We start from the raw sequence: 12,505 nt of genomic DNA on the forward strand, positions 1-12,505 counted from the left end.
ACGCTGAAAAGCATGAAATGGAAGCAGTAACAAACTGTCATATTAAAACACAATAAAGCAGTCCAGAAATACAGCCTGGGGAAAACAACTTGCAGACAGCAAGAGAACTGAAACTCCTTTTTCTCAGTGTTGTGGTTTAACCCGGCCGGCAGCTAAGCACCACACATCAGTTCGCTCACCCTTCCCCCTCCATTTCTCAGACGGGGGAGAGAAACAGGAAAATGAAGCCTGTGGGCTGAGGTAACAACAGCTTATTAAGAAAGGAAAATAATAATAATAATTAATAATAATAATAGTACTAATAATAATAACATGTACAAAACAAGTGATGCACAATGCAATTGCTCACCACCCGCTGACCGATGCCCAGCCTATCCCCGAGCAGCCGCCCCCCCACCCTGGCTAGCCACCCCTGTATATTGTTCAGCGTGACCCCAGACAGGATGGAATACCCCTTTGGCCAGTTTGGGTCAGCTGTCCTGGGTCTGTCCCCTCCCAGCTCCTGCTGCACCCCCAGCCTGCCTGCTGGCAGGACAGAGCGAGAAGCTGAGACGTCCTTGGCTTGGTGTAAGCGCTGCTCTGCAACAACTAAAACATCAGTGTGTTATCAGCACTCTTCTCATCCTAAGCCAAAACATAGCACCCTACCAGCTACTAGGAGGAAAGTTAACTCTATACTAGCTGAAACCAGGACACTCAGCCATATCAGGAACTGTGAGACTGTCAGAGAATTTGTAAGAGCAGCTGATGTTTAAAACAAAAGAAGGGCACCAAAAAAGTTATTTTTGTACTCATTTTATTTCAGACAAACTTGGAAAAGTTCCTGTGCCAAAAAATTACCTTTAAAATATTATGTAATACAACTCCCATATACCAAAGTTTCTGTAGGATAATTACAGAAGGGATTAAGTCAACAGAATGAGTAACAATAAATCACTAGACCATATCATAACCCCTCAAATGTGCAATTGAAAAAGCATAATAGCTGCGATGTTTTACCTCAGTACCAGGGGACTGCAAGTTAACATACATGACAAATTTTTATACATGTTTCAGAAAGCATCAGTCCAACTTCTATTTCCAGGTATGCTAGTAGAAGCAATTCTGAAAGTCAAAATTAGCGTGTATGTGTGTGACAAATTTATGTCTGACAAATGCTTTAGAATTATTTGGAAGAATCAATGGGCACGTGGACATGTGAAATTCACCTGATGTACTATATCTGGATTTCCATAAACTGTTCTGTACAGACCTTGCCAAAGGCATGAGATGACAGGAACAGCTCTCCTCCAGAGAAGCAACTTACTAAAAAGCTGAAAGAACAGTAATAAATGTTCAGTTTCAGTTAGGCAAAAATCACCAACAGAGATCTCTGTCCAGCCCTGAGAAACAATATTTAATGAGTATTTGAAAAAGCCAGATGAATACTGAGATGGCAGATTTCTGACAATGCTTTTGTTCTGAGCAGTTGTTTAGTAATAATAATAATAATAATAATAATAATAATAATGCTCCCATAGAGTACCTACAAGAGATAACAATGTTGTGGAAACAGACAAGGAAGTTGCAGATGATTTTCAATGTAGGTAATACAACAAACAAACAAGTCAGGGGTTGGGGGTGCAAATTTTTAATATTATACATCATATGATGGTCTCCAAGAGAACTGTTATCACCCAAAAAGATCTTAACAATAAGTAAGACTAAAAGGTCAGCTCACTGCTCAAAAGCCAGACATGACGTTTAGAAATATTCGGCAAATAATGAAGAAAAATAGGAGAAAAAAATATATATACCACAATAAATCTACGTTCATCCTGCATCGCAGAATCACATAATCAGAGTGGTTGAAGTTAGAAGGCACTTCTGGAGGTCATCTGGTACAAACCCCTGCTCAGGCAGGAAACATTTTGAATACGATGGACAGTGCAGGCCTCTACTCCTCAGAAACAATAAAAGAGAATAACACAAAGTACAGAAAACAATGGATGATATGAGGTACAAACCACCTGGTGTACAAAACAGATTCTGCTTCTTCAACCACAGAGAGTGCAAAGAAGGGAAGGAGACAGTTCTGTAGCTGTCGTGGAAATGGTATTATTCACCATCTTCTACAATAAAAGCCTTAATAGCCATCAAATTCAGTTACAAAATAGCAAGTTTAAACACCCACACACCTCTCTCTTCGTGCAGCACATGGATACACTAAAATTCACTTTCCCACCAAATATTGTGAACATTATAATTTTGTCTAGCTTCACAAATCACGTGGACAGAAGTAGATGTGCAAAGACATGGGTTCATGAAACGTGTTACCCACAGGTCTCAACTGCTGGAAGAGTACTCCAAGACTACATCTTACAGTGGACCAGAGACTGGATTCTTTTGATCAAGTACAAGACTTCTTAATAAACGGCACCAACATTTGCTTACTTCTTAACTACTGTATTTTAATTCAGATGCATTTTTTAACATAATAAATAAATAATAAAAATACAAAATAAAAATCAGCATGTGTTCATTTTATGTCATGATCTCTGGCATGTTAAAACTACAGTTGCAACCTCTCAGGTGGCCTGATTTTGTCCACAAAATGCCCTTCTCCTTAGGGCAAAATGCCAGATGTGCAGACAGTTTTTGCCTTTAAATTCAATACCTCATTGCTGCTTTCTAGCCTTTTGAATACACATGGAGTTCCTTATAATCCTCAGGCTTATTTACACAAAAAGAATTTAAGAATCATGGCAATGACCTTTAATCACTAGAACCTTCAGATCAAAATGCTGGTGCTGTGCATTTTCTTAAGATTTGTCAGATTTCCACATATATATAAATATATTTTCATGTCCAGTTCTCCAGCTAACTAGGTAAGAAATCTCTCTCAATCTATTATGAGAACTACTGCTGACATTTTATTCTAGGAATTTTTTAGCAAGATTTACTCATTGAGCCTGTCCCTTTACTTCCTTATGCTCCAACATTCTTCCAGGTATTCCAAGGACAAATGCAATCAGAACTGTTAGAAGTGCTAGAATTACACTCATTCACTGCAGAGCATTTGTTTTCCAGAATTTACTCACATTTCTTTCACTGACGCCTAGGTTTTAGTAAGGTACATTAACAGTATCTTGAGGGTTCCCTGAGGCTGCCATAACTGCAATTACTGTATACACCAAAGTGCCTATATACATATACAGGCACCAAACCTGGAAGCATAGTTCCATTTCATAAACTCAGCTCATAGAATGCCACACATTTGAACACACCAGACAGCTCAGTGACTTAGTACACAGCTGGGCACATAAGCTACCTGAGAGCTACCAATATCTGTTTTATCAAAGGAGTACAGCAATTGGGATAGACACATTTTTGATGTTAATTATGTAACATGTTTTGAAGAATCTCTATAACCATCCCTAACAGAATTTGCTGGATTGAAGAATTGCCCTTGTCAGATAACAAGTAATGTTCAGTCTGCTTAAGAGTTGTAACTGAGCCTGCTTAAGAGTTGTAATTGCATCTTTACAGGAGTCTAAAGGCTTTCAACCTTTTCAAGATCAAATTAAACCTTTGTCTCCCTGCCCTGACTCTGATGTCTGAAAGCCTATTTGTGACGAGTAGTTTTCTTGTTACAGACGAATCACAGTAGCCAGGCTACATGGCTAAATCAGATCATAGAACTCAGGTCAAACTTACAGCGGACATTGGATAGCAGAACTTATAGCCACTGACATTTTTACTCATAGTGTCATTGTGTATCATCATTTGTGTTCAGAGGGACAAAAAGGAGTATGAAAAGATTACAAAAAAAAAAGCACAAATATAAGCCTATTTATTGATTTAAAAAAAAAAAAAAAAAAAAAGTTCCAGAAGCATGCTTTATTAATTCTTTTTATAGTTAAGGAAATGAAATGTGCATGTTAAGAATAATACTGCCTAACCATCTGACATTTTCATTACGGCAGTGTCAAAGGACAAAATCAAAGCCCAAAGAACACTAGATACTAGGCATATACATTGTCTTCTGTTCTTTAACAGGAGTAAGTTTCTTTAGTCAAGATCATAAATCATTAGCCTGTAAGTCAAGCCTGTGCTTTTAAAAACAAAGACATTTTGATTATAGCAGAACAACTTAACTATTGACAAAGTTCTTGTTTATTTGCTACAGCTCGTATATTATCATCCTAGAGCCTCAGAGTACTTTAAAACACACAGCCTTCCCTCTAGGTGTAACCAGCACTATGGCTACATGCAGATAACATACACATGTAAAAACATGCAACGTATAGCTCAAGAATCACATATCTAAACCCTCTTCATAAGTATTTTTTACCTACACACACATAGCTTTTGAGAATTCTGGTCTACTGGGCCACAAATAGAAAACTTTTGAAAGAAACAGATACTTATATCAAAAGTCAACCAACATAGCCTTACAGCCCTCAGTTACAGTTCTTCATGAACCAACCTTGGACCACTTCACCTGTCTTTAGTCAAACTCAACAATGGTGAAGGTGTGTTTGTGGGCAGCTCTCCTAAGGGTGCCTTCTGCAGCTCAGATCACTTCAGTCCATGGATGTCAGGTTAGAGTCTAAAAAGTTATTTGCCTTGGGGGTTACTTAAGATCTTTCTCAGATCCTCGGTGTTCCAGACATGGACCAGTGAAAGCTGCCGAGGAAAGAACGGCCCATGATCACATAGCTCTTCACTCCAAAATCTCTTCTTCAAGCTCTCTATTCTCCCTGCTAAGTCTCATCTGTTCTGTCAGCCAAGGCCCATGGTTAAGAGCAACTCACAGCTGCAACAGAAACAGCTTTAATAATCGTATTTCACCAACAGGGATTCTCTAGTAGCATTCCCAGGACATAACAGGGCACGCAGCATATCACAGGAGGGAGTTGGGTTCTTTAAAATTGCCATAGCTGATTTTCTTCCCTTTATTTCTAAAAGGAAATGAATGGATCAGTTTTTCTTCTATAAACATTCCAGGGCCGAGTAGTGTAATTAAAGAGCAAACCAACCATGCGGGCAAGCATTGCCTGCACTTCCCCAAGCAAAGAGCGGCTTATGGAAAAGCTCTACAGACGAAAAACACGGGCACAGGACTCTTCCGTATTCCCCGGGTTAAACTGCATCCTACCTATTTCTGAGGCGTGCAGGCAGAGCGACTCACTCCCTATTAAAGAAACCGCAGCAGCAGCCGGCAGCGAGGGAAGGCAGAGGCCTGCCCTCCAAAGGTCGCAGGGAGCACAGCCATTCAGACGGCAGCGCACAGCCGCAGCTCCTTTGGGCCGGGCCGCGAGCGGGCGTCCGCAGTGCGACCTGAGGGCCCCGGACCCGCCACAGGAGCCCGCGTGGAGCAGACGCTGCCCGGGCCCGCAGCCGCCAGACGAGCAGCCCGCGGCCAGGGCCGGGCGGGGCGGGGCGGGGCCCGGCCCGAGCGAGAGACCCGCCGCGGCGCCCCAGGGGCGGGGCCGTTCCGAGGCGGCCCGGCGGCCCCCGGAAGCTCCGCGGTGCGGCCCCAAGAGGGCGTGAGCAGGAAAAGCCTTTTTTGGGCCTCGGAAGCGCCTTAAAAGGCCCGGAGGAAACGCCAAATATGGTGGCCCGGTTCCGGCCGCCGCGAGAGTAGTGTTTCCGCTCGGCCTTGGCAGCCTCGCGGCCGCGTGACACGGCCCAACCCGTCGCCGGCGCGCTCCCGGCGCTGCGGCTCCGCCTCCCGGTCCGGCCCGGCCCGGCCCGGCCCCGGCGGCGCGGCAGCACGACCGCGGATCCGCGAGCAGCCGCGGAGGGGCCGCGCGGTGCCGTGCGGTGCCGTCCGAGGGCAGCTGGGCTGCTGCCAGCAGTGACGCACGTCTTTTCCTGTCGGTGGTGGTCAGATCCGAAGCTATGCTTTAAATCACAAACAGCTGAGGTTTAAATCAGCCGAATGGATTTTCTGCCATCAACTGGAAAAGCAAGAGGGCGTTTGTTGTCCCCAGGGTGCTTCATGCACAGCTCTGGGCCTTACCAGCGTCGGAGGGGGTGGGTTCCCCAGCCGCTGGCAACACCTGCGGTTTCCTGGTGTCCAACCTCCTTGAGACGCCCATCTAGCAGTGCTGTGGCCTCCTCGAAGGAAGCTTCTCCTGCTCCTAATTAGCAGATGGAGCACACTTCTTAAGAATCAGAAATACTGTCTTTTTCAGAACACCATAAATCAGTAAGACCTCACAGAAAACATACCGAAACTCTGAAATCTACTTTCATTTTGGGGGATAAAGGCCTCAAAAAGAGCAGGAGCAAAAGACCATGCATATTCTTCCCTTTATGTTATACATACGGATGGACAATGTAAAGCAAAAGTTGCAGCAATTTAGACCAAATGCCAGAGCTTAAATTATGAGCACTTTCTAAGCAGTTACACCGAAGGGTATCAGCATGAAAGAGATCCTGGCTGGCGTATGTCAATTTTTTTTAACAAAATACAGTGTTTTGTTGTTGTTTTCTAAAACAGCGACTCCATTGTACCAGGGAGCTTCCTGCAATTAGATGCAATTCAGACAAGTGACACCCCAATTAGACGGGAAGTGTCATCTGCCAGTTCACAGGCAGGATACAGTGCATGTTTACTGTTCCCTCAGGACACTGCTGGCTTGCACCACTTGACTATACTGCTTTCCGAGTTAGGGTTAGCATGAGGCCAATGGTAACCTTACATACCCTCCTCAGTGCCTCTGAGCATCCCGTCCCTGTGACTGGACACTGCTATATGGGGTTAGTGGCTGTGGTTAGTGTCCACATCTGTGGGAGGCCAGAATTCTTTCAGCTAAGGGATGCCTGCAGCACTCTCAAGAAAATGCCTAAGGCTGAGAGGGAAGGAGGGGATGACACAGCAGATTGGGGCAGATTTCTGGAGGTGTCGTCAAGTTGAAAGGATCTACCATCACAAAGTGGAGAAAGCATGGGGTCAAGGGGGACTAAGATTTCTTCCAACTAGAGAGGAGACTTGCAGACCCCTCCTTCTCCCTTGCACCATGCCTTGGCACCTGCAAGCTATTCCTGCTTGTAGTGGTGTCCACCAGGATATCATGGTCATGGTCTGCTGCTAGAGGGGTTCTTTTGGCTTTCATAACCTTGCAACACTGCCTGACTCAAGGCACTTTGCATAAAACACAGCAAAGAGCAAAAGAGCAGCTATCTTCTTTGCTGCCTTTTTAGGCTTGTTGATTACCATCAGTGCCCATTTCTGAATGAAGTGCTCTGGAGAACCTGAGTCACACTCAGGCTCATCGGACACTGCTTGAGAGCCTGCCTGGTCAGTTTTTTAGCACAATCTTAATTCCAGCAGGCTAGATCAGGAGTTAACAAAACAGCAACACCAGAGCCAAGCTGTGCCCATGGATCAAAAGGGCTGACTTCAACTGTTTAGGAATTGGAGTTGGGAGAAAGTTTTGTATTGAGATTTATATAATGTTTTCTTCCTTCTTAGAAGCATCACATTCAAAAGCACTTCTTCACCATCTCATCTCATATAAACGAGTTTCTCCAGCCTCTGACATGGGTTACATGCTCAGACAGTGTGAAGTCCCACATTCTCCCCAGTCAGTCAGCCTAGGCAGCAGACTCTTGAAATGAAAAGAGCTAATGCTTTTCTCTGAAAAGGCACAGAAAACCACACAAACTGGAGGGCCAACTGCAAGGTCACTGTTAGCAGCTCCCAGCCTGCACCCAGCACTGCAGGCACAAACCAACACAGAGACAGAGCGGCACAGGCCCTTCCTCACAGCTTGTTCCAACCCGCTGAGGAGAGTCATACCTGAGAGAAGACGGACTGGGATATACCAACTATTCTGCTTTCAGGTACCTTCAAGAGCTGCTTCCATTTGCCAGGGGTGGTCTGTATCCCCCAAAAAGAAGAACTAGGTGAAGGTGCTTCAGAAGGTTGCCCTTCCTAATCAGTAGGCTGAATTTTGGCAAACAGTAGGGCATGAAATGTCCTACAGAGACTGCTTACCAGTTCACATTATGTCAGGTATGTTCATTAAGGCCTGTATTTGCATTGCAGCTCCTCATAACTATAAATATTAGTAGTTTGTAGAGAAACCACCAGGAAAGACTGGCACTGGAACCCTCTTTTGTACCTGAACTGCCACTTCTCACAACAGCAAACTCCTTTGAATTCACTACATAGAGAGTTCACACACACTCTAAAATGTATTTTAAACCACTAAGTAAGGAGGCCTGTAAATGCTAAAACATTTGTTCTAAAGGATATCCAGCAAGTGTACTTTTACAGCCTATGTTGTTTAACTTATGTGAGGAACTTATAACAGTCCTCAGCTGTTCAGAGCTACCTCACATTGCTAGACATTTGGACTGATCTTATTTTCAATAGAGAAACTACTTTATTACCTTGCCTTTCCTCTCTTAGCACCCAGAAGGCTTTCTGACTATCTATGAGCACGTAGTTGAGATCTAAATTTTGAACCTCAGCTTCAGCACTGGGAAAATTGTTTTTCTTTCTAGGGTTAGCTCACATGCTTCTGGAGAAGCCTGGAGACAGAAAAAAATAGGAATTGTGATGACTTCAAAACAGCAGGTGATGCATCTAATACAGGGACATGTGCTACATCCATGCCATTGCCAACTACTGGACTCAGAAATGATTGATCTCCTCTCCTTTCTTCAAACAGATAATTCTCTAAGAGAAGAGAAGCAGCTGTCACTTCCCAGCAACTCAAGCAGCTGGTTGCTGCAGCACACTCTTCCTGTGTAGCAGCTTAAAGGAAAATATGAAAGCTTCCATGATTTATATTTATTTATTTATTTTTTCTGAAGGGTATTGTACACCAAATATCCCATTGGCAGGAAAGCGCATTCAATGTGTTTAGAAGCCAAACAGTCACTTTCATTTTAACAAACACAATTACAAAGTAAAAATAAAACACAAAATAATGAACCACATGTTCATAACATACAAAAATTGCTGCCTACTCAGTAGGTAACTACAACATTCCAACTCCTGAATATATATATATTTATAAATTTACATTCTTGTAACAAAAATAGACTTTGAGAGTTTTTTGTTTTTTGTTTTTTTCCCCTTACATTCTGTCTCCCAGGGCATTCTCGTCCTCCCCTCCCCACCCATTCCCTGCTCTCCCTTACATTCTTTGCGTAGCATCCCTTTCACTTTAAGGCAAGATGCAAAGCATCCATTCACACAAATGCATGACGTCAGCAAGGCTTCACAAAAAGGCACCAGGACTTGTAACTCTAAAAACAAAACTTCTGCCACATGTGAGTGTCTCATCAGGTGATTTTTACATAGCATCACTCTTACATGCTCAAATACAGTAAGTGCTGTTCCCAAAGAAGTTTTAAATTCATTACAGCATTGTCACTAAAATAGAGTCAACATTTACAAAATATGGCCCTGCAAACTCCAAATAATACAATATGGATATGCAAAGATTTTTCACATCAATAGTACCTAAAGGAAAGCAAAACCATGGCACATGTACAAGTTACATCAGCTATGTACTTAATCAAAGGTCCCTTCTTCCTAATAAAATACTATTGTTTACGGGGAAAATTATACTGAACTTATATCCACAGTCCATGCAAATTAAGTCATTCAACAGAGGTGGAAAACTTAAACAGCAGTTGTTTCAGGCAGCTGAAGTTTGAAGAAATGGTAGATAGCCTTGCAACATATAGGGTTGGAGGAGTAATTGGAGACTCCATGTCTCCTAGTACCAATGGAAGAGGTAAATGCTCCTGCTCCAGAAGGTGATCTCAGCAAATCTCAATTGTCCTTGGAGAAAAGGTTGATGTCATGTCTGAAAGAGCTGATGTCACCTGAGAGCTGAAATTATTGGTGATCCCTGGAGATGGGAAGGAAGTGGCCACTTGGGTCTGAAAAGTGACAGTGCCAGAGGGGTAAGTGGTTGCTATAGATGGAGATGGGAATGTTGTGTGTGCAGGGGAGGGATAGGAAGATGGGGCAGGGGAAGAATACACTGTGCGCACTGGTGAGGGGTAAGTGGTGGCAATGGAGGAAGGGTAGGATGTAGCCACAGAGGATGAGTAGGCAGCAACTGGAGAAGTAGTTGAGACTGGAGCTGCCTTTTCCACTTTCTTGTCCTTCTGCCTAAGGTGGATTTTAGTGTGTCTCTTCCTCTCGTCACTTCTGGCAAACTTTCTGCCACAAATGTCACAGGCAAATGGCTTCTCTCCTGTGTGCGTGCGGATGTGAGTGGTCAAGTGATCGCTCCTGCTGAAGTTCCGCATGCAAATGCGGCACTGGAAAGGTTTCTGTCCTGTATGGATGCGAATATGACGAGTTAGCTCATCAGACCGTGAAAACCTTCGGTCACAGGACTCCACTGGGCAGGCATAGGGCCGTTCATGAGGAGGTGTCTTGCTGGGGCGGTTGGGGTATTTCCTCATTCTGCTGGGCTTGATCAGCTGGGACTGATAGTTAGTGTTAAGGGTCTTCAACTCTTGGGAGCCAGTCTGTGTGGCAAATGCCTTGATAGTGGACAGCGGCGTGAGGGAAGGCTGCTGTGCTCTGTTCTCAAGGGCTGGAAAGGGCTTCTGATCAGCTGGGATAAGGCTGAGCTCACCCTGTTGCTGAGGGAACAGGTAATCCGGAATCATTGGCACCTGAAAGTTGGTTTTAGCAGCTGGATAAGCTGGAGGTGGATACTGCATGGGAGCTCCAGAGGGGTTGGGAAAGGACTGGGTCTGCGGTTCAGGAAAAATGTCAGAGCTAGAATTGGGAAAAGTTGGTGCAGCTGAATAAATTGGACTGTTCTCGCTGGCTTGGACAGAACAGCTCAGAGGGGGGCTCTGCGAGGAGGAGGAGGGTGATGATGAAGAAGGTGTTGAGGTGGGAGGTGCATTGGCCATGCCCACCAGCCCACTGACAAGGCTGAAGAGAGGTTCTGGCCATAAGGTGTTGCTACTGTTGGGGGCTGGCTCTAGGGAGAAGCGCCCCGTGTAGGTTATTGGTGGCAGCCGCGTTGTTTGGTTGGGGTAACTCGTTTCTGGCAGGGTTTTCTCATTGTTCAGGGAGATCTCAGGAAAAGTGTCTGAAAAGAGAAGGGTGGCGATTACTTCCAGCAGCCACTGCAGCTCCGGAGCTGTTGCGAGCGCTTTGCAAGCTATCCCCACGCAGTGCAGCCCCAGATCCTTGCTTCTGGTTAATTAATAATTGAGTGCAACATATTGCAGCGCCGCTGGCAGGTCTCCAGCAGCAGCGAGCCCAGAGCCGCTGACGCACACAGGAGAATCCCCCCGCGCAGCCGCCGGGACCGGGGCGCCGCTGCATCGCGGAGCCCCCGCGGGAGCTGCTGTCCCCGCGGCTGACCGAGACCGCCCCTCCGCCCCCCTCCAAGGCGAGGCCAGCGCTCTTACCTGCCGCGAGATGCTCGAAGTGTTGCTCTCCGGGCTCCCCGGCCGCGGCGAAGCCCGCGCTCTCGGGCGCCCCGGGGGGCGCGAGGAATTGCGGGCCCCCGCCGCTGAGCAGCATCATCTCCTCCAACTTGGGATAGTGACTGTCCATGGCGGGGGGCGAGTGCGGGAAGGCGCCGAAGGGCTCGGAAATCTGCAGCGGGGGCAGGAGCTGCATCTCCGCCTTGGCCGCAGCCATGAGGGCGCCGGGCTCGGGCTCTGACGGGTGGCGCCGCCGCCGCGGGCCCGGCGGACGGGCCGGCTGCGGCGAGGCGGCCGTTGCCTGCTGCCTGCCCTGCGCCGCGGTCGCCCCGGCGCTGCCCGCTGGAAGCGCTCGACTCCCCGCCCGCCCGCCCGGGGCTCCCCCCGGCTCTGCCCGCTGGAAGCGCCCGGCTCCCCGCCCGCCCCGGAGCCTCCTCTATATATCGGGTCCCACCGGCCGCGGCCCGCCCCGGCCCTGACGTACATGGCCATATATGGAAAGCAGGAAGCCCTAATATGGATGCGGGCCGGAGGACCCCGCCTAGCGTCAGCGCCTGGCACCGGGGAAAGCCGGGCAGCGGGGACCCCGCCCGCCCCGGCCTGGGAGCCCCGCGCCCGCCCCGACCCTGTCCCCCGCCGCGGGCAGGACCGTCGCAGCGCCGCCGCAGCGTCTCCGGCCCAGGGGCGAGCGGTGCCCGGCCCCCGCCCGCCCCGGCCAGCCCGCCGGAAGCCTCCGCTGCACCTTCCATATTAGGAAACAGCCTTATAAGTCTCGGTTCCGGCGGAGGCATCCCGCTCCTTATTTGGCGATTCCGGCCCCGGCTGCGGGAATCGGGGGGGCGGGCTCGGGGAGCCCGGACGCGGGGCCCAGGTTGCCGCCAGGACGCGCGCGCGCCCGCCCGCCCCCGTGCCGCGAGAGCGCGCGGCTTCGTCGCCGGGCGGGCGGGCGGCACCGAGATCGCGGGGATCACCCGGGTGGCTACAGCCCCGCCGGCGGCGGCGGCATCGCGGGCAGAACGGCCCCCCCCCCCCCCCCCGCTCGCGCTACCCGCCTCCACTCCCGTGCCCGCGGAGGGGCCGCGTGCCGGCA

At 47.8% G+C, this 12,505-nt stretch overlaps 1 protein-coding gene and 1 long non-coding RNA gene across 2 annotated transcripts; both read right to left on the reverse strand.

Moving 5' to 3' along the window:
* Positions 1-779: 779 nt before the first annotated feature.
* LOC311444337 lies at positions 780-5,984 on the reverse strand. The gene is made up of 2 exons (XR_014697836.1): positions 5,141-5,984; positions 780-4,943 (listed from the first exon to the last, which is right to left on the reverse strand). It is a non-coding gene; the product is annotated as an uncharacterized lncRNA (long non-coding RNA).
* Positions 5,985-8,781: 2,797 nt separating this feature from the next.
* EGR1 (early growth response 1) lies at positions 8,782-11,782 on the reverse strand. Its single transcript, XM_084535559.1, has 2 exons — positions 11,398-11,782; positions 8,782-11,072 (listed from the first exon to the last, which is right to left on the reverse strand). Exons 1-2 carry the CDS (start codon positions 11,630-11,632, stop codon positions 9,775-9,777), a joined length of 1,533 nt encoding a protein of 510 aa, XP_084391685.1. The 5' UTR covers positions 11,633-11,782; the 3' UTR covers positions 8,782-9,774.
* Positions 11,783-12,505: the final 723 nt, after the last annotated feature.

Source organism: Aythya ferina, assembly GCF_964211825.1.
Source record: "Aythya ferina genome assembly, chromosome: 14".
Lineage (NCBI taxonomy): Eukaryota > Metazoa > Chordata > Aves > Anseriformes > Anatidae > Aythya > Aythya ferina.

Excerpts from the sequence above, each read along its gene's own strand:
- EGR1 (XM_084535559.1), bottom strand. The coding sequence starts at position 11,632 with ATGGCTGCGGCCAAGGCGGAGATGCAGCTCCTGCCCCCGCTGCAGATT. Across the intron at positions 11,073-11,397 it reads CTTCGAGCATCTCGCGGCAG|ACACTTTTCCTGAGATCTCC; the intron begins GTAAGAGCGCTG and ends TTCTCTTTTCAG.